We start from the raw sequence: 19,301 nt of genomic DNA, 5'->3' as shown, positions 1-19,301 counted from the left end.
GATCTGAAGCATCTTGTAGCTTTGGTCTTATAAAGCTTCTGGTATTTGCCAGGAAAACGGAGCTATTTTATAACAAAAGTCATGGTTTTTGATAAGGTTTTTATTTTCTTGGTCGTTCAGCCAACTTCTGGTAGCTTTGTGGACTCATTCAATCTGTTTGGCGTCCTCGCGGGGTGGCTAGTTCTACCTAACCTCCCAACATTTCAGCTTTGTATTCATTAAATTATAGTCGTATGTCTTCTGAGTTGGTCTTACTATCTAAGTAGGAGAACACATTTCTACGAGAGACGACGTCGAGTTTGCTACAGACTTCGCACATTGCCAAGAGAGATTAAAAAAACCTAACCATAGCCGATATCAACTAAATTCAGTTGATTTTGATAAGCATGCAAGGCTGTATGGAAGTAGTAGCAACACTTTATTCCAAGTACGGCTGAAGATACATTACTCCTACACTTACTAAATAGTTTTGGGCATCCGACAATGAGAACCAGCTGAAAACAATAGGTGAAATCATATCACATCACCTTTGTTCTACCTACAAAGTGTGGTTTCTCTCCCTTCTGCTTACGTAGGCAGGTACCGCCAATAATACCTTCTGCGCCATAGTATCTTCCTTTATTCACATAACATGCCTTAGCCAGCGCGGTTGATGTAACTTTTGGCTAGACCATGTTTGTTAGTATTATATATTATAGCAGATTTGTACATTTCGTACTCCATTTCTACTCTGTGGTCTAACCCTACTTTCACGTTTTCTGCGAATTATCTTATGTAAATCAGATGTTTACTGTTTTCGTCCTTCCTACTCCACTCTGATAGGAAATATATATCAAGTAATTGTGTGAAGTATCTCACAGATGCTCAAAGTCAATTGACGTGTAGACCTTATAGTCCAGACCACGTTACCATCTTCGATAGAACAAACCTACTCCTTCTATACTTCAAAGGCGATAGCAAGTCAGCCGGCTTCCGAATAACAACCAGAAGGAAAATTATGGGTTTAAGTTTAGCTTCTCATAAATTGAATGGAAATGGAATATACACACCCCGTAGCTACCTAATGGGTGGAAAAAAACTTCACACTTGTCGCTAAATGCATACGAAAAAATACTTATCTTAGATTTTATATAACATCTCCCAAATAAGGCAAGTCAGGGTTACCGTTTGTGCGAATTTATTTTGCATAATTGAGCACTTACAAATAACGCTCACAGAATCATCCCATGCCTTGAGTCCCCATTGAACGAAGTACACGTGTATCTGTACAAATATGGTAAACCGAGGTGACACTGCAACAACCAAAATTGGTAATATTGGCACTGAGGCGATGAGAGAAACAAACGAGCAACAATCACAATTGACAGCGGCTGCAAAAAAATGTCTGTGCCATACAAAAAAAAATTGCTGATGGATATACCCACATGCATGTGTGAGAATCGGCTGCGCGGAGTTCAAACAGGCTTGGAAAAAACTGAAGGGACGCACAAGCGGTTCGACGCAAACTTTATACAAAGCGCATTGAATTCAATTATGCGCATGCTGCGCAGTGATGATAATCATGGTACATTTGTACTTTTTTTGGTACATTTCGCTTCCCGAAAGTACGTTGGTACTACATTGACATATTTGGTACATTTTTGTAAAATACAGCATCACACTTCAAGTCATTTGCAAAGCAGCTCTGAATGTACAAAGAAATTTTAAATTTTTCGAAGAAAATATATAGTTAAGTTGTTTTGTTGCTGTTGTTTAGCTTCAATGACCGCTTGTGATGTATTTCCCAAAAAAATTGATAAATTTATTTAATAATTTGGGAAAAATTTAAACAACGTGACATCAGGACGGACAAGGCGACAGCTGTTTCGATTATATCTTGTAAATCTCTTCAAAGCCTTTTCTCCCGGGAGTGGGATTTGAACCCGCACTCCTACGATGGTTGAAGTGTTACAAACGCATTCAGCCACGTTTTGCCTTAGTTGTTGTAAACCTTATCCCAATTGCCTTATTTTCATATTTTCTTTATTCATAGTCCATATCATATGGTAAAGTTATGCGTTGGTAAGGCGGTTCTTCAAAGAAACTTGGTGTTGTTTTTGTTCTATTTATATAACTACAACGAATTAACCAATGTCGTCTATTTGTATGAGTTTTTACTTAAAAACTCATAAAAATTGATACATTTTTAAAAGACGTAAACTATAATTTTTTTAACAACCCCCTTAGGAGGGCAGACTTTCAGAGTTTTCAAGAACATTTCGGTACATAAATGCGTGTTATACTAAAGTACGCCCCCACAAGGTGGCTTTCTAGACAAGCAGTCATAGATAGAATTCCCTCAAGTATTATTTTAATCTTTACGTGTTTGAAAATAAAAGCAGTAATCAAAATATTAATCTTATATCTGAAATTTTTCAAAGTCCTATTTATAAAGTATATTTTACATTTCTTTCTAATATTTTAAATGAATAAATAATGTGAATATAGAAATGCAGTCTGAAGATATTCACATACATTTTTTTTTTTTTACTTATTACCAAATTAAAAATTTTATAAAAAATCTTATTTAGACTCCAGTCCTATTTGGATATTAAATATTGATTCAGGCGAAAATCATTTAACCCCAGATGAAGTTTACTGCGGTGTTAATGTGGGTATTATTCTATCAAACAACCTTTTCGAAAAAATGACGTACCTACACATATTTAAGAGCTGTGCTAAACAATTTTAAATACGATTTTGTAGTAATTTATTAAAGATAATAAATTTGAATGATAAAACTTTGTTGTGGGCTGCAAAGCTTTCACCAGAAAGTATTTTAAACAAATAGTATTGTGAATTTAGTTATGGACTTGTTTCCGAAATCTGCATTTGATAAAATAAAGAAAATTAATTATGAATTTAGAGATTTAGCAGAGCATGAGAGTCTTAAAAAATTCAAGAATTTAAATATATGCAGCTTTTGGGAAGAATTAAGATCAGTTAAAAATAAATTAAATGCGCAAATGTTTTCCAATATTTATAGAATAATTCAAGACATATTGCCGATTCCACATTCATCCTATTTCTATACAAAATTTAATTAAAACTAAGTGTAGAAATAGACTTCAAATAAACACAGTTTCCATTTTAATAAAAACTAAAGACTTGATTAAATCAACTAACAGTGGTTGTGATAATATAGATACCAAAAAAAAGCTTTTTGTCAACTGAGGTATTTAAAGAACTCAAAGAAGAAGAACTGTTAATATAGTGATTGAAACATGAATTATTAGTATAAATGTAGGCAACAATTTGTCAACTTTTATACCTGAATCTAAATCTTTTGTACCTAAAATTGTTTATGAAATGTTTTTGCATTGAATGCAGCTGTTATTTTTTTTTTTTTTTTTAATATTAATTTTACGTTCCTTACCGGTACTCTATAAAGAAATGTTTTTATTTATGTACATAATTGTACGCTTCAATCGATAAACTTCTTTTATTATTTTTGCTGGAAAAGTACTTATTCATAAATCATATTTACCTGTTATGCTACCTTTAATTTGTCTTAGAAAGTTTTCTGACTAAAAACAGTTTTTGGATAAAGAAGCAGAATATAGCTCTAGTTTGGTTCAAATTCATATCCGAAGACTTTTGGTACATTTTTGGATGATTTGCTACATTTTTTTTCCTGGTTTGGTACAAAATAAAAAAATTCATTTATCATCCCTGATGCTGCGTCTACTGAGAGCAATAAGCATGCGCACACACCTTTGGTGCAATTCAACGCCACCACCACCACCACCACCGCACCGCCGTCGTTGTTCGTTCGTGCGAATATGCAGATATAGCGTAGAATATAAGTTGCAGTTAAATGCAAAGTGCTGACATTTCAATAGCTACAAATTGACAGGTCAACGCGCAAGCGCAAGCAAAGCAAAATTACGCTTTTGTTGTTGCATTCACATTTTTTTACGCTTTTTGTTTTTCATGCCAATGAAATTTTAAATGCCAATGCAACCTGCATTCGGCTCGTTTCAGACTTTGCCCGCGATTATTAAGCGGGTTGGTCTAGCGATTGCGGCAGAGATTGCAGCGCACCAAGTTGAATGTATGCATCAAGTCGCGTTGTCCGAAATCCGCGGGCGAACTGACCGAGCTGCCGCTCTATTCTATAAACCCTGGGTGTAATGCGCGCGACGCGTCGGCCGCTTTTATTGCTCTTTTGGCGTTGAAAGCTCAAAATGTTCTTCTTTGTTTTTTGTTAGTTAACTTCAGGGTTTGTGTTGTGTAGTCACAATTCCTTATCGCAGCTGTCACATCAAATGCGTATCTGCATACGACACATGAACGCACAAAATCCATAGAGACTGGCGGCCTATGTTGGTGTTTGTGTGGTGCAAGTCTTCTCGACGGCTTTTGTTTTATCTCAGCTCACATCCGCGGTCGTTATAATATTTTGTAACATACAAATCAGATGTCAACCGCTTTTCTAATCATTATCCAGTGAAGTGCATGACCCTCGTTCCTTTTTATTTTGCATTTACGAGCATCTAAGCTTAATGACAAGCTTAGAGGCTGATAGTTTTTGTATTCATGTATTTGCCCAGGTGTTAGAGATATCTGAAACGGAGCGTATGAAATGCCGAATATTTATTGGCTGTTAATTGAGGTTTGGAATGATATCTGCGTAGTTCCGCACAGCTTGCTATTATTGAAAAACTTGACAAAATTACTAGTGGCAACTCAGTCTCTACTGGGTTGAGAATTTATAATATGCCCTCGTTAAAGCACACCTATCATGAGAGGCCACGAAAATCCCAGGACATAGAGTACCCTCACGGATGTAAGGGTCTCTCAGAGGGTAGTGACCTGAAAGTCGATGGCTGATCCAGGGAAACGACGCATTTAATTATCGGCATCGTTAGGGAGTGATCCATAAATTACGTTACGGCCATTTCGCTCCTTCTCTCTGCCAAACGGCGCCAATTGGTCACACCAAGGGAGTTTAAATTGTTTTCCACCTGGTCTTTCCAGCGGAGTGGGAGCCGCCCTCTACCTCTGCTTCCATAGGCGGGTTCTGATAGAAACACCTTCTTGGCCAGAGCGCCATCTTTAGTATTTACTAAAAACATTTAGAATTTTGCCTAACAGCTTCAGCCGAGCGGCAAGTTGAAGCAATTCACAGCGCCCCTTTGTGTTGAACAGTAAGACGGTTAGATATTTCGTTATATCCACCGAAGTTTCTGCACCCTTCATGAGTATACAATGCAAAGGTTAGTGCAAACAACATCTTTGTGCATGTGATAGACTTAGCTCCTCAAATTTTCGCCGAGAAGGTCAGCTTACTATGTAGCCTTCATATTTTCTTCTTGTTTTATAGATCGCCAACCGTCTCATGAGTGGTGGTTGGAAAGGCGATTTCTGGGATGGAGACCTAGTACCGAGCCTTGGGGTGTAATTAATGTTATCTGAATCTTTTTTTGACCTACCGGTATCAAAAGTAGCCTCTCAATATATCGAGCATATGATTCGAGCGTGGTGAGTGAGAGTTCCGTCTGGTTTGGTGGAACATTGTTGTTGTTGATGTTCTTGTTGTTGTTGTAGCGATAAGGTTTCTCCCCGAAGGCTTTGGGGAGTGTTATCGATGTGATGGTCCTTTGCCGGATACAGATCCGGTACGCTCTATAAACACAGCACCATTAAGGTGCTAGCCCGACAATCTCGAGAACGATTTATATGGCCACATTAAACTTCCCTCCCCACCCCCAAGTTCCATGGGGAGCTTGGGGTAGCCAGAGCCTCGTCTGTTAGTGAAACAGGATTCGCCGCGGATAGGTGAGGTTGACAATTGGGTTTGGAGAAGCTATATATTGCGCTGGCAACCTGAAAGGGTTGCGCTACACAGCCCCTTGAATCTGGTATCCTAGTCGCCTCTTACGACAGGCATACCTACCGCGAGTATATTCGGACCCCTAACCCGCTGGGACTTTGGTTTAATGTCATCCCGTTTTGCTTGACTACGTCTTGCGTAGTCGCTCAATCCATCTACTGGAATAATATTGTAACGAGTTCTGGGAATTTCTGATATGTATGTACCTTCTGCTAACGTTCGAATCGCTAAACTGTTGAATAAATCACTCCAATATTCAGTATTGCAAACTGGGCTTTATTTAGATTACTTTGGGAGTAGTACTTCACAATTATACTTCACAACCAATAGCTTGTTTAAATCAAAACTGATTACTGATTCCTCAGCTTGCGCTGCTTTTATACTCTCGGTTGTCTCGTTAACCCATTTCTCCTAAGGTCTATTCATTTCGCGAACAGTTCGAGAACAATTGTATCTCTGCTTGGTTACCAGTTATACACATCTATATTTGTAGTTTATGTTTTCCTACTAGCGATATACGTGTGTATGTGTGAGTCTTAACTGCGGCTGGTTACTACAGATGTGTATGTGAGATATCTTTTCGCTGCCTTATACATAAGTGCCGCTGCTTGCTGTGTTTTGTTTTTGTAACCATTTACTAACAGCATAGTAATGTCAGTATTCGCCACAATATAATAGTAACATATAATAATCAACATTTTCCATTGCATCCAGCTTCGCGATAACCATTTTCACTCTACCACATTGGCTAGGCCAAATATGATTGACTCATCATATCATCTTTGTGCCGTAAAAGCATAGCATGGATACAGCAGTATCATCAAAAACATTATAAATGTTGGCCTAATGTGTCTACTTGACTGAACTTGTTTTTTTTTTAAGGAAATCGTACCATATCATATCCAAGCTCAGCCAGTAACATCGTCCTAAAGAGATTGTGGTAGTTGAACTCCCCTGGATAAGATGTGAACAATGAAAAATGTTCGAGCTTGAAGTATGGAGCCAACCTCGAAGCTGTTCGGTGTCGGCATAAAACAAGTAGGTCCCGTCCCGCCGATTTTTTTTAAATTAAAAGGATCACGACGCAAATTGGAGAATAAGCTCGGCTTAAAATCTCTTCGGAGGCTGTCCAGCCTTACACTTATATTGAACCAGGTATACAGAAAATCGGAAAGACATATGTCCCACAGAAAGAAAATATAAGTGGTAAAATTTTTTTCTACCTTCGAACCATTCCTTTCCAATTAGATGTTTCACACAAATTGTCTTATTCTAATCTACTAAAGCATCGTTGTATGTTTGTTTGCTTAAATGTCACTCAAGGAGGTTCTTCAGACACACGCCCATAATTATGGATTAATAACTCATCTGAGCTCCGTTATACTGAAGTGGTATGTTAGTGACTTTTCCGCCCTGAATCAATAAGACGGACTCCAAACTTCTGGTAACACTGTGAACTCATTCTGCCTAGGTGAAGTCCTCACGGACCTGCCAGTTCAGTCTACCCTATCCTAAGACTTACTCCAAACACTGCGGACATATTCGCGTTCTTACAGATCATCCATTTCAACGAGTCGGACTCCACAAATGATATGAGAGCTTGATTATCTAAATAATCAATAAAGCCTCAAGAAAATATAATCAACCAAGCGCTCTTTTCTCATCAAATGCCCTTCGTATATCAAACAAAACCCATATGTAACTTTATAATTGAGCAGATCTTGGCGCTTCCATATTCTTCTATTTTTGAAGTTTTATTGCTTCGTTTCATTCTTTTTTTGTTTTCGTCGGCAACAAAAACTTCAACGCTTGACAATTTGTTCAATAATAATTGTTAACCTTTGGGTGGGTCAATTTTGACACACACTCTTGGTACTTGGAAATATTCTAAACATATTTATGTTCTCAAATATGTGTATGTATAATTATAAAGGGCCTTTAATAAGGACACTAGACTGAAAAGCATTTTACAAGCGGTTTACTTTGATCGATTTCGCCAAAAATGTCTATTGTGATTGCAGTAATTGCATGCAACAAAGTTAGTTGGGAGACAACTTTTCAATCAATTTTTCTCATGCAAAATTTTTTGCTTAGTTTAAGTCAAAACCATCAAAAACGGCCTTAAAGTGGCCCGCTGGTCATTTGGCGTCAAAGTCGTTTCGTTATGTTACATATGTAACTGACTCAAAGTAGATAAGTTTTGTTTTCATTTATTTCCCAACCTTTTTTAATAAATCACGTTATTTCACACGCTGTGTCTTTATGGAAATGGTATGGAAAAGAAGTTTAAACGTAACATTGCCCAACGGTATTGTCTATTTCACGTAGTCGTCATTTCCTTTGTCACTTCGTAGTCATAACGTCAATAACGCCGGCCGTTTCCATTGATTTTACTACTTACAAAAAAATAAAGTGTAGTTTTAACACTTTTCTGAGTAATATCAAAACTAATTTTGGAGTCGACGCTGTTGCTCGTTGTATTGAGTAATTGCTGATGTAAACAGCAACCCGCAGCCTTGGCTTCAAGTCCTTCCCGATGCAACAATCAATTTTCTTTTATTATTATTATACCCCAAAATATGATGGATCGGGCGCTTCGGGATATTCATACCTGGGCGTCTAATGTCGGGTTGAAAGTCGATGCGGAGAAGACGGATATGGTCTTGTTTACAAAGAGGTACAAGGTCCCAAATTGGACCAGGCCTAAGTTAGGAGGGGTGACTTTGCAGGAGAAACCTTGCACAAAATATCTAGGAATCATCCTAGACAGTAAGCTGTCATGGAAGCTCAACATGGAGGAGAGGGTCAAGAAGGCCTCAACGGCACTCTATGCATGTATGCTGGGGTGTACGTGGAGCTTATCGCCCTCTCTTTCTCATTGGGTTTTTGCAGGGATTCTATACTATGGAGTTCTTGTTTGGTGGAAAGCCACACAAAAAACAATATACCTCAAAAAATTAGAGGGGGTATGCAGACTATCGATGCTTAGCATTACGGGAGCCCTGAAAACTTCCCCTTTGGCTGCACTGTATGCCATTCTGCACATTCCACCTATAGACCTGGTAGCAAAGAACATAGCATTATCAACCGCAACCAGGTTCGGTGCCTCGGGGCAGCTTGAGCGCCTATCATATGGCCATAGTAGTATAGCGTCATCAGTCACAATAAGAACAGACTACCTGATTCCCTATCTGCGCTTCGACGGAGATCTTAAAAGGCCATAAAAGAGGTGCAAGGTTGGCGCAAGGGTGCGCAAATGGCCGACGAGGCGATACATGTGTACACAGATGGTTCCAAAGTAGTGAAAGGAGTAGGGTCTGCGGTATACTGTGCTGATCCGGAAATAAGCAGATCCTGCAGGCTGCCGGAATACTGTAGCGTTTTCCAAGCGGAAATATTAGCCGTAATCAAAGCAGTAGAAATCCTGGAAGAGAATAGCTTAACCTGCAACCGTGTTAACTTTTATATTGACATTCAAGCAGCAATTAAGGCAATAATTTCGCTAGCACAGCATCTAAATGCGTGTTAGAGTGTAAGCAGTCTCTGGAGAGAATCGGGACAGGGAGAAGCATACATCTATATTGGATCCCAGGGCATATGGGAATAGATGGGAATTAAAAAGCGGACGAACTAGCTAAAAAGGGCGCATCCCTTGAAGCTTGCTCCGTAGACGTCCCAATTAGGCTGGGCGAGATTAAGCGAAGACGAGAGGTACACATGATCGACCAAGCGGGAAAGGCGTGGGTTCAAGCGCGGGGTTGTAAAGTGTCGAAGATTATGTGTAGGTCTTACACCCTTAGACTAATAAAGTTGCTTCTATCATTAAAACGAGAGGACTGTAGACTAATGACGGGTATTCTGACTGGACACTGCCTTCTGGCGTTACATGCCTTTAAATTAGGCTTGGTCAGTGATAGCATATGTAGGAAGTGCGGGTTGGAGGAGGAAACGATCAAGCACGTTCTGTGCTCGTGCCCTGCACTTGCCAGCTATTAGGAGTGATACAGCTGTCAGATCTAGAAGCAGCAAGTGGCTTAAGTCCTAAGAAGCTTCTAGTATTTGCCAAGAGGACGGAGTTATTTTATAACATAGGTCCTGGTTTTTGATAGGGTTTTTCAGTTTGGTCGTTAAAACAAACTTCTGATAACACTACGGACTCAATCAGCCTATGTGAGGTCCTCATGTACCGACCAGTTCAACCTAACCTAACCTAACCATACCCAAAGATTAGGTTAGGTTGAACTGGCCGGTCCATAGGTTCTCATGTACCGACCAGTTCAACCTAACCTAACCTAACCATACCCAAAGATTAGGTTAGGTTGAACTGGCCGGTCCATGAGGACCTCGCATGGACTGAGTGAGTCCGTAGTGTTACCAGAAGTTTGTTGTAACGACAAAACTGAAAAACCCTATCAAAAACCAGGACCTATGTTATAAAATAACTACCCCAAAATAATTTACATTTTTAAAATCGATTTTTTAAGCACTTCTTGGGGATGAAATTCATAATATTTTTATACTCAGTTGAGCAGAGCTCACAGAGTATAGATATAGACTAGATATATATCCAAATCATCAGTATCGAAAAAAAATTTGATTGGGCCATGGCCGTCCGTCCGTCCGTCTGTCCGTTAACACGATAAATTGAGTAAATTTTGAGGTATCTTGAAGAAATTTGGTATGTAGGTTTCTGGGCATTCATCTCAGATCGCTATTTAAAATGGCCGAAATCCGACTATCACCACGCCCACTTTTTCGATATCGAAAGTTACGAAAAATGAAAAAAATGCCATAATTCTATACCAAATACTAAAAAAGGGATGAAACAGCATAATTGGATTGGTTTATTGACGCAAAATATAACTTTAGAAAAAACTTTGCAAAATGGGTGTGACACCTATCATATTAAGAGAAGAAAATGAAAAAGTTCTGCAGGGCGAAATCAAAATCCCTTGGAATCTTGGCAGGAATACTGTTCGTGGTATTACATATATAAATAAATTAGCGGTACCGTACAGATGATTTGATACCCATATCGTACAAGCAAATTCTAGAGCCATCCCCACCTTTATGGCGATATCTCGAAAAGGCGTCCACCTAAAGAACTCTCCCTTTTAAAATACTCATTAACACCTTTCATTTGATACCCATATCGTACAAACAAATTCTAGAGCCATCCCTGGTCCACCTTTATGGAGATATCTCGAAAAGGCGTCCACCTATAGAACTCTCCCTTTTAAAATACTCATTAACACCTTTCATTTGATACCCATATCGTACAAGCAAATTCCAGAGCCATCCCTGGTCCACCTTTATGGAGATATCTCGAAAAGGTGTCCACCTATAGAACAAAGGCCCACTCCCTTTCAAAATACTCATTAACACCCTTCATTTCATACCCATATCGTACAAACAAATTCTAGAGTCAGCCCTGGTCCACCATTATAGCGATATCTCTAAATGGCGTCCACCCATAGAACTATGGCCTACTTCCTCTTAAAATAATCTCTAATACCTTCCATTTGATACACATGTCATAAAAACACCTTCCAGGTTCATTTTCCTACATGGTGATTTTCCCTTATTTTGTCTCCATAGCTCTCAGCTGAGTATGTAATGTTCGGTTACAACACCCGAACTTAGCCTTCCTTACTTGTTATTTTTGTGGTCAAATTTGACCTAGTGAAAACCAAGAACATCTGTGTTCAGCACCTCAGTAGTCTTCATACACTTACAACCAGATCAGATTATTTCAAGATGCTTAGGTTATATGACATCAACGTGGTTCAGGGAATCAAAGCACAGCTGCCACACTGGGTAGCCATGTACTGCGAATGTAAGGAGATGTTACGGCCCAGAATGTATTCTTATCACAACATGCCAATATAAGCTAAAGAAGAGAGCAACCTACACTCCCCTGGAGGCAACAGGGGGAAACGATCCAAGTTTCTTTGGTGTTTTCAATTGGTAGGAGTTAGCTAGCTCAGCGAAGAACCAGCGATTTGCTGATGGCCTAATAGAGATAGCTGTCGACCCTCGTGTGACTGAATGAAGAAAAGAAATAGCTGTCGGTTTTTACACGTATATATATATGAACTTAAACTTTATCTGGGCTATCAAGTGCATAACTTTATCTACACTAAAGGCGGTGACACAATGACATTTTTCATATAGATGCGTTTAACACAAGCTTATGCATTCCTATAACATCGCCACAATCAACCAAGACGTTGCGTTTGTAAATATGAAGGAACTTCAGACTTGGCAATTAAAGTTTATTACGCCCTGCCCATTCACATACAAAATTTCGCGAAGCACTGTTGTAAACATTCTCCCTATACAACAAAAATACTTGCTAACATATTTGGTGTTGTTGTTGTTGTTGTAGCGGTGAGGTTGCTCCTCGAAGGCTTTGGGGAGTGTTATCGATGTGATGGTCCTTTGCCGGATACAGATCCGGTACGCTCCGGTACCACAGCACCATTCAGGTGCTAGTCCGACCATCTCGGGAACGATTTATGTGGCCACATTAAACCTTCAGGCCATTCCCTCCCTCCTGCACCCCCAATTTCCATGAGGAGCTTGGCGTCGCCAGAGCCTCGTCTGTTAGTGAAACAGGATTCACCGCGGATAGGTGAGGTTGACAATTGGGTTTGGAGAAGCTATATATTGCGCTGGCAACCTGAAAGGGTTGCGCTACACAGCCCCTTGAATCTGGTATTTTAGTCGCCTCTTACGACAGGCATACCTACCGCGGGTATATTCTGATCCCCTAACCCGCTGGGTGATGATCCCCTAACCCGCTGGGGAAAAATATTTGGTGTCGTATTCGATTGTTAAATTGCAGTTTTTAATTGCGAAAAATGTTAGAAAATTTACCAACCAGTGGGAAAAATAATTTCACTTGCGAAGGTGCCAACACCCTTAGCCAAAGCAAATGTCAAATTCTTCTTCTTATGATTGGCTTGGAACAAAATAGGGGAGTTGACTACTCTTCAATATCAGATGGCGCTAGTGTCGCTCATTCTACCATTCTCCATAAAAATACATGTAATCTACTCATAATGCATACGCATGTGTTAAACTCATCTATATGAAAAACTGCTTATGTGTCGGACCTATTATGAAATTGTTGCGCAGAAAATTAGTACTGCTAAATTTCAAAATGCATTATACTCAGTTGCAACTGAAATGTGTTTCTCCATTTTCCACGATTCATCGCAACAGACTCAGCTATAGTTTATACACTATGACCAACAGAGGTGCATGTCTCCGCTATTAAGAACAGTCCGTACTGCAGTTTTTCAACCACTGCCGCGAGTCAATAATTATTGCCGCTAGATGGGTCTCTTAACCATTAGCTAAGTGATTATAACCGTTCTTTTAACCGCAAATAAAGATGTATATACATGTAAAATAAACAAAGTTAATGATGAAACCAATTACACATAAAGATCAATATACCTACCAGAAGTTATCACCGACCAATTGGGAAACCCTTTAAAAGTACATACCTCGTATGTGGTTTATGGTCAGTGAGAATTTCTTGAGAAACCTTTCAAATGGCAGTTCGTTTATATGCGATACTTCGTAAGAATATACATTAGACTAGGTAAAAAAAAAAGTTTTAATAGTCTGCCCCTAAAATTACGTAAGCTACACAGAGAAGGTCTCCGAACAAAAAAAAAAAACTTTCGTTCAAACCTTATGAATACGGGCGAAGTTGTTTTAATGTAATAAGGAACTCGACGTTCCAGGCTTAAAATTGATCTTTTGTTGTTCAAGCTCTGTGTCTTCTTCAAATATCGTTATGAGCTCCGAAATCATTTTCAAATAATTGAAATGAAGTCTCGTTAAAGCCCACGTTTCTAAATAGTATGAAAAAGCGACAACAGCCGCCGTGGTGTGTTTGTAGCTTGCTCCGCCTCCCACATTGAAGGTCTGGGGCTCAAGTGAAGATCAAAGCAATATCAAAAATTTAGAAAAATGTAGGTCGCACCCCGAGGGTCATTCTGCTATGAAAGGCTTCTCAGTGAAAATGCATCTGTCTTGTAGCTGCCGTTCGGAGTCGGAATAAAAGATGTCTCGTGTTTAACGACACAAAAAGAATACCGGCCTATATCTCCGAAGAGGTAATTCGCGCCAAGTATTTTTTTATTTATTTGATTTCTCATCTGGATGTATAGCTTTTCAAGGCGAAAATATTGGCTTAGCAGTTTTAAAATTGATTTCGGCTGTTTTTCAAAAGATTCAAAAGAGATATGTCCGGAAAGTTATAAATTATATTTCTTGCGAGAACCGCGCCAGTCTAATATACATAAGTCAATAGGTACTGGTGTATGTGCTTAAGTCAATGCATTCATGCTCATGTGCATATCTTCTGACTGCTTTCTGTTATTAGGGTTTAAAGGAATTACGTCTTTGTGTGCGATATTGGTGCTGTGATAAGCCCGCCAAAGCTTATGAAAGAGCATACATTTCTTTTTTTTCACATTTTGATATGAGCGTTGATAAGTTAAGATTGCGTTTTTAATAAGCTAAGAAAATCGTGAATATTTTTAATTGCATCGAATTGTTTTTCCACATGGTTGATGACGGTCGCGGTAGTGTGTAACTTGCTGGGTATACGGGTGAGGAGCTGCTCATCTCTCAAACGAGACCTGAGATAAATGAATGTCGCTATTATGCAATAGGGGCAGCTGTTTCGCTGGGTTCAGCTCTTTACGTTAAACACCTAGCGAACTGTAGAAACTGATAAGCTGCATCTCTCCTTACCTAGGGAACATGATTTGCGAAAGCTTGTACTGTCTTGTGAACGATTTTATTTTTCTACGTCGAACTCTTATATCTTCTTTCAGGAACTAAGTTTGGGAAACCTTTCATGCACGGAACTGAATTTGAAAGCATCACTGTGTGACTTCGACACTGTCCAAGTGTAGAACTCCCTTCTTCTGCTTTTAAAGGGCCACTCATTTAAAGTCGACCTTCCACCGCCGAGGCAACATTCTCCGCCTTGCACGGTTAGCATTAATTCGCGTGTGAAGGAAAGCTATATGATCTCTACGGCGACTTATGCCATTTTCTCGTGAGAAGTATATGCCTGATGTATCTGCAATATCACTTACGAAAGTTGATGACACTGCCCGGGGAAACGTACCCAAGGGTCTCTTCCACCTTCCTTTACTTTTGAGGTGTGACGCGTATTTATCTATATCTTTGGAGTATAGGCAGCTCAGGACCAAGTTCGGAAACATGTTCCCTGATCTACTTTATTGCTGCACTCATGCTGCACCACTGTTTCCAGCATCATATAAATTCATCTCGTGACAAACAAAATCCAAATCGGCTTCCACGCCGATGTCGGAAATTTCGTTTGTTTCCTCAGCGACACGATATATCGATTTGGTTATCGCAGCAAAGAAAAAAGCTTATGCGGAATGTGGCCTGTAATATAAGGTGATAGCGGCTCGGTACTTTCGGCATTTCATTGCAGCCTCCCAAAATTCCTGCATTTTACAAGAAGCCGTCCCTTATTTTGTGTGGCCCTAGTAATATGTTTTTCAGAAGGCTTTTCATAATTATTCTTGTAGTGCTTTTGATGCACAATATGCGCAAAGAGTCCGAAGAATTTGGAACTGTTTTACTATTCGGACTGAGATCTAGACATGTTGTCCTCCATCTGGCATTGAATATTCTGGCTTCGAGATATTCGCAGTTGGCCTAACTGACCTCACGATTATTCTTTCCTGGGTTTCATGCTACACAGGGTTGTTTTAAGCTCTTCCTCGTGGACTGGTTCCACGTTTCGGTCTGCTTGGGTGACGTTGTTATTGTTTTAGGCCAAAATATTTCTGGCCCATCACTTAGTTCGGCGCGCAAAACTTCTTCAACACCATTCTATATCCTTCTCCCCAGCGATGTTGATACACTACCTTGATGGTAGCTGGCGGATATCTCAGTTACTCAATCCTATCATGAATGTGTCTTGTCATTTTCCGGATATGAATCTGTAGCAAGCTTTCCTTACTAGCCCGACTACCTAAGGAAGATTTTTTGACCATTCGAGCTTTTGGGCCTGTGGATTTTGGTCACCTCCTTGGGCTGGTATCCTAACACGGTAATATTCTAGGCCTCTTAACTCAGTGGAGTGAGTGGGTTGCTAGTCTTCACAGATTCGCTGTGCCATCAGCATATTTTCTGATTTCTATCAATAGCGTTACTCGCCGTATCAGTATATTTACGGTCATCCGCCACTACCTACGCTGAAAACCTGGCAGCATCAGGTATGGATGCATCCCATGTCAGTATTTTGTGTATTCTGTTCGGTATTGGTCTCCGACCCCAATCTTTGGGTTTGACTTAATTAAGATCTCTGCCAGTAAGGTCATCAATGACTCTCTATCCGCCAGCGTTTGGCAGCAATAAAGGTATATAAAGCGTAGCCGCCGGTACGCTGGGGTCTTGCCAGTGAGAAACTAACTTTCTCCGCCTAACTATCTTTCTCAAGCAAACTTAGCTTTAGCTTTAGTTCACAGAAGTCTTGTGATGGATGACGATTTACTAATAACTTTCCTTTCATTTTTAGATTCCAAAGTTCTGAGTCCCACCGACTTATCAGATGATCAGCATCATACGGATCCTGATGATCAACGCACTGACACTGAAATGGAAGCAAAAGATATAGACAACAGAAATGACGCTGATCTAATGGACCCAAGAAATGTACGTCGAATATCACCCATAATTAGATCAGAAAATGAAAGCGAGCGCCCTGCAAGCGCACCAACTTCGAATGGCTCGAGCTCCACGGAAGCATTCCACAATTCAAATGAATCCACAGAACATAAAAGAGAAATAGATATAGCCACTGATAGGATGGAAGAAGATCCCATTGACACGTCTAGTACGGGAGGAAACTCTATGATGACTGAAAGCGGCACACGTCCCACTAGCAAAAGCCCACGTACACAGGACGAGAGTGCGCGTAATGAGACACCACCAGTATCTTCACCTACTGGATGTTTACCAAAACTGCGTTTGAATGCGCTGTTGGCTTCAGATCCTGCATTGAAAACTGGTGCGAAAGACTTAAAAATTCTACACGAAGAGACACAAACAAAAAATCGCCTTGCACAACTGCCACCACCACCGGCACTAACTAAACAAGAAGACATGGACACGCTCATTAATGTTGTAGCGGTGGAACCAGTGCTAAAATCAAGTGAAGCTGCGCAGCAGGCAGTTACAGCGGCAGAGATTGCACCACGCTTGAAATTGTTTATGTGTTTGCCATGTGGTATCCACTTCAGTTCGCCATCAACTTTAGAGGCACATCAGGCGTACTATTGCTCTCATCGGTAAGTACTACAAGTATAAAAGGGAGGTCTAGAATCTATATGAATGCAGTCGCATTTCACCAAAACTTTTTTGTTGCAGCAATAAGGATATGGATGTAGAGGGCACTTCACTATCGACGGTAATAACGGAGAAAACAGGAGGAGGTATGAGCAGTAATTCTGGCAGCGGATCGAATAGTTGCAGCAGTGCTGGCACACACAATAGCACCGGTGAACCCACCACCAAAGCAATAAAGACTGGAAAGCAATACGCATGCACACAATGTTCCTACAGCGCCGACAAGAAGGTATCACTAAATCGGCACATGCGTATGCATCAAACATCACCGGCGCATAGCTTAAACGCGCCGCCACCAAATGGTGCCGCTGCAGTGGCGTTAGACGAAGGTGGTTCTAGTCAAGTGAGTCAGTTGTTGGTTGACCGAATGGGACTATCTTAGTGAGTAGAGAACGACCAACAATCGTTTGTTTAGGCGGAAAGTATCTGGGTGTTCATCGGTCTTTTTCAAACAGAATACTGCCAATGAAAATTGCTTCAGCTCAGTCGTTCTCTACACACATGCCTACCTTTTAAGGGAGTTGTGTTTTTACTTTTTCAATTTTCTGTATTCCTTTCAGCAAACTGATCGTTATTGCAGTGATTGTGATATAAGATTCAATAATGTCAAAACTTACCGTGCTCACAAGATGCATTACTGCAATTCACGTCGTTCTGAGGGGTAAGCTTATAATAAGAACTAGTGGTGTATGGGCTCCTAAATAATGTAATTTTTACTTTTCAAAACTCCACAGCCAACTAACACCAAAACTGGAAGTAAGTACAGCTAACGTAATTAAGGCACCAATAGGCGCAGCTGCAATCAGCCCACAGACACGCACTAAAACTCCGACGCCAGCTCTGGTGGCTGCTGCCGCTGCGGCTGCTGCTGCTGCAGCAGCTTCTTTACAAGCTACACCACCGCCGCAACCATTTTTGGCATTGCCCACTAATCCGATCTTAATAATACCCTGCTCGCTAATTCGTGCTGCAAGTTGGATTCCAGGACCACTGTAAGTACAAAGCCCATTACAAAACCGTCCTTATGAGAGGTATAAATATTTTTCATAACACTAGTATAGTGACGGCTTTCAAAGGGATGATCAATGTTCAGCTCGTTCTTGGTCGTAAAGGCACTCTAAACGGATGTTTCGAATTGGAGCTCTATTTAAGAACTCGCAACAATAGTTCGACTATCAGGCACTGTTTTGCCCTAACTCTGGTTTACCTGCATTATATGATGAGATGGATTTCAAGAAGTTTTTATCTGATGTATATTAAAAGGATTTTCCGTCATTCCTTGTCAAATTTGTTTTGGAGACAAACCGGTTTCGGCGTTGCGCCATCGTCAGTGTCATTTTTCGTTCTTTTTCCCTAGTAATTACGCCTATAATCGTGATTTCGTATGCTCTCACTATTCGCTACCCGTTTCTCTAAAATCTTCTCCCCGTCTCTTTCCCAATCCAAATTTTTAAGGCTCTAGTTATTATTTTCTGAATAGATCGATCCCTGTTCCATTCCCCGGCTTGGATATAGATAGAAAATGTGTTGATCATTTGTCAAGGAGCACTGATGTTATTGTTGTTTTAATAATAAAGACACTCCCCGAAGGTTTTGATGGAGTGTTTTCGGTGTAAATGGTCCTTTGCCGAATATTTATTCGGTACGTTCTGATGACATCTCGGGAACTTGGAGATGGAGTGAACGAGCCTGTTAGGTCATCCCTTTGGGGAAGTTTTGTATCCAAACACACCTAGCGTAAGAGATAGATCTGAAGATCTTCAACAAATCAAATCCTTTTAAGCTCTGGGCCTTCATGTATATTGTAAAAGGTCCTCTTTGAGCTTGACTTAGGACTTGGCCGCTACGTGATGGCAGTCTCCGATCTCTGATATTATTGAAATTGTAAAATACCCACTTTTTTAATAACCCTGTATTACAAAACAGGTTATTGATATTGTAACAGCCATGTGGCGAAAGATAAATGTAATACAACCCTGAATAGAAGAAAAGAAAATAAAAAAAGAAGAGG

At 40.0% G+C, this 19,301-nt stretch overlaps 1 protein-coding gene across 1 annotated transcript in view; it reads left to right on the top strand.

Moving 5' to 3' along the window:
* The window catches only part of ush (Zinc finger protein ush), a 462,348-nt gene that overhangs the window by 428,218 nt on the left and 14,829 nt on the right, over positions 1 to 19,301 (top strand). The window contains exons 3-6 of the mRNA XM_067767030.1: positions 16,461 to 17,232; positions 17,312 to 17,633; positions 17,851 to 17,951; positions 18,025 to 18,282. Coding sequence (XP_067623131.1) covers positions 16,461 to 17,232; positions 17,312 to 17,633; positions 17,851 to 17,951; positions 18,025 to 18,282 — 1,453 coding nt within the window. The remainder of the gene's footprint in view (positions 1 to 16,460; positions 17,233 to 17,311; positions 17,634 to 17,850; positions 17,952 to 18,024; positions 18,283 to 19,301) is intronic.

The sequence above is a fragment of the Eurosta solidaginis genome, chromosome 2 (genome assembly GCF_040869045.1).
Source record: "Eurosta solidaginis isolate ZX-2024a chromosome 2, ASM4086904v1, whole genome shotgun sequence".
Lineage (NCBI taxonomy): Eukaryota > Metazoa > Arthropoda > Insecta > Diptera > Tephritidae > Eurosta > Eurosta solidaginis.
This window is presented reverse-complemented; position numbering and strand designations above follow the sequence as displayed.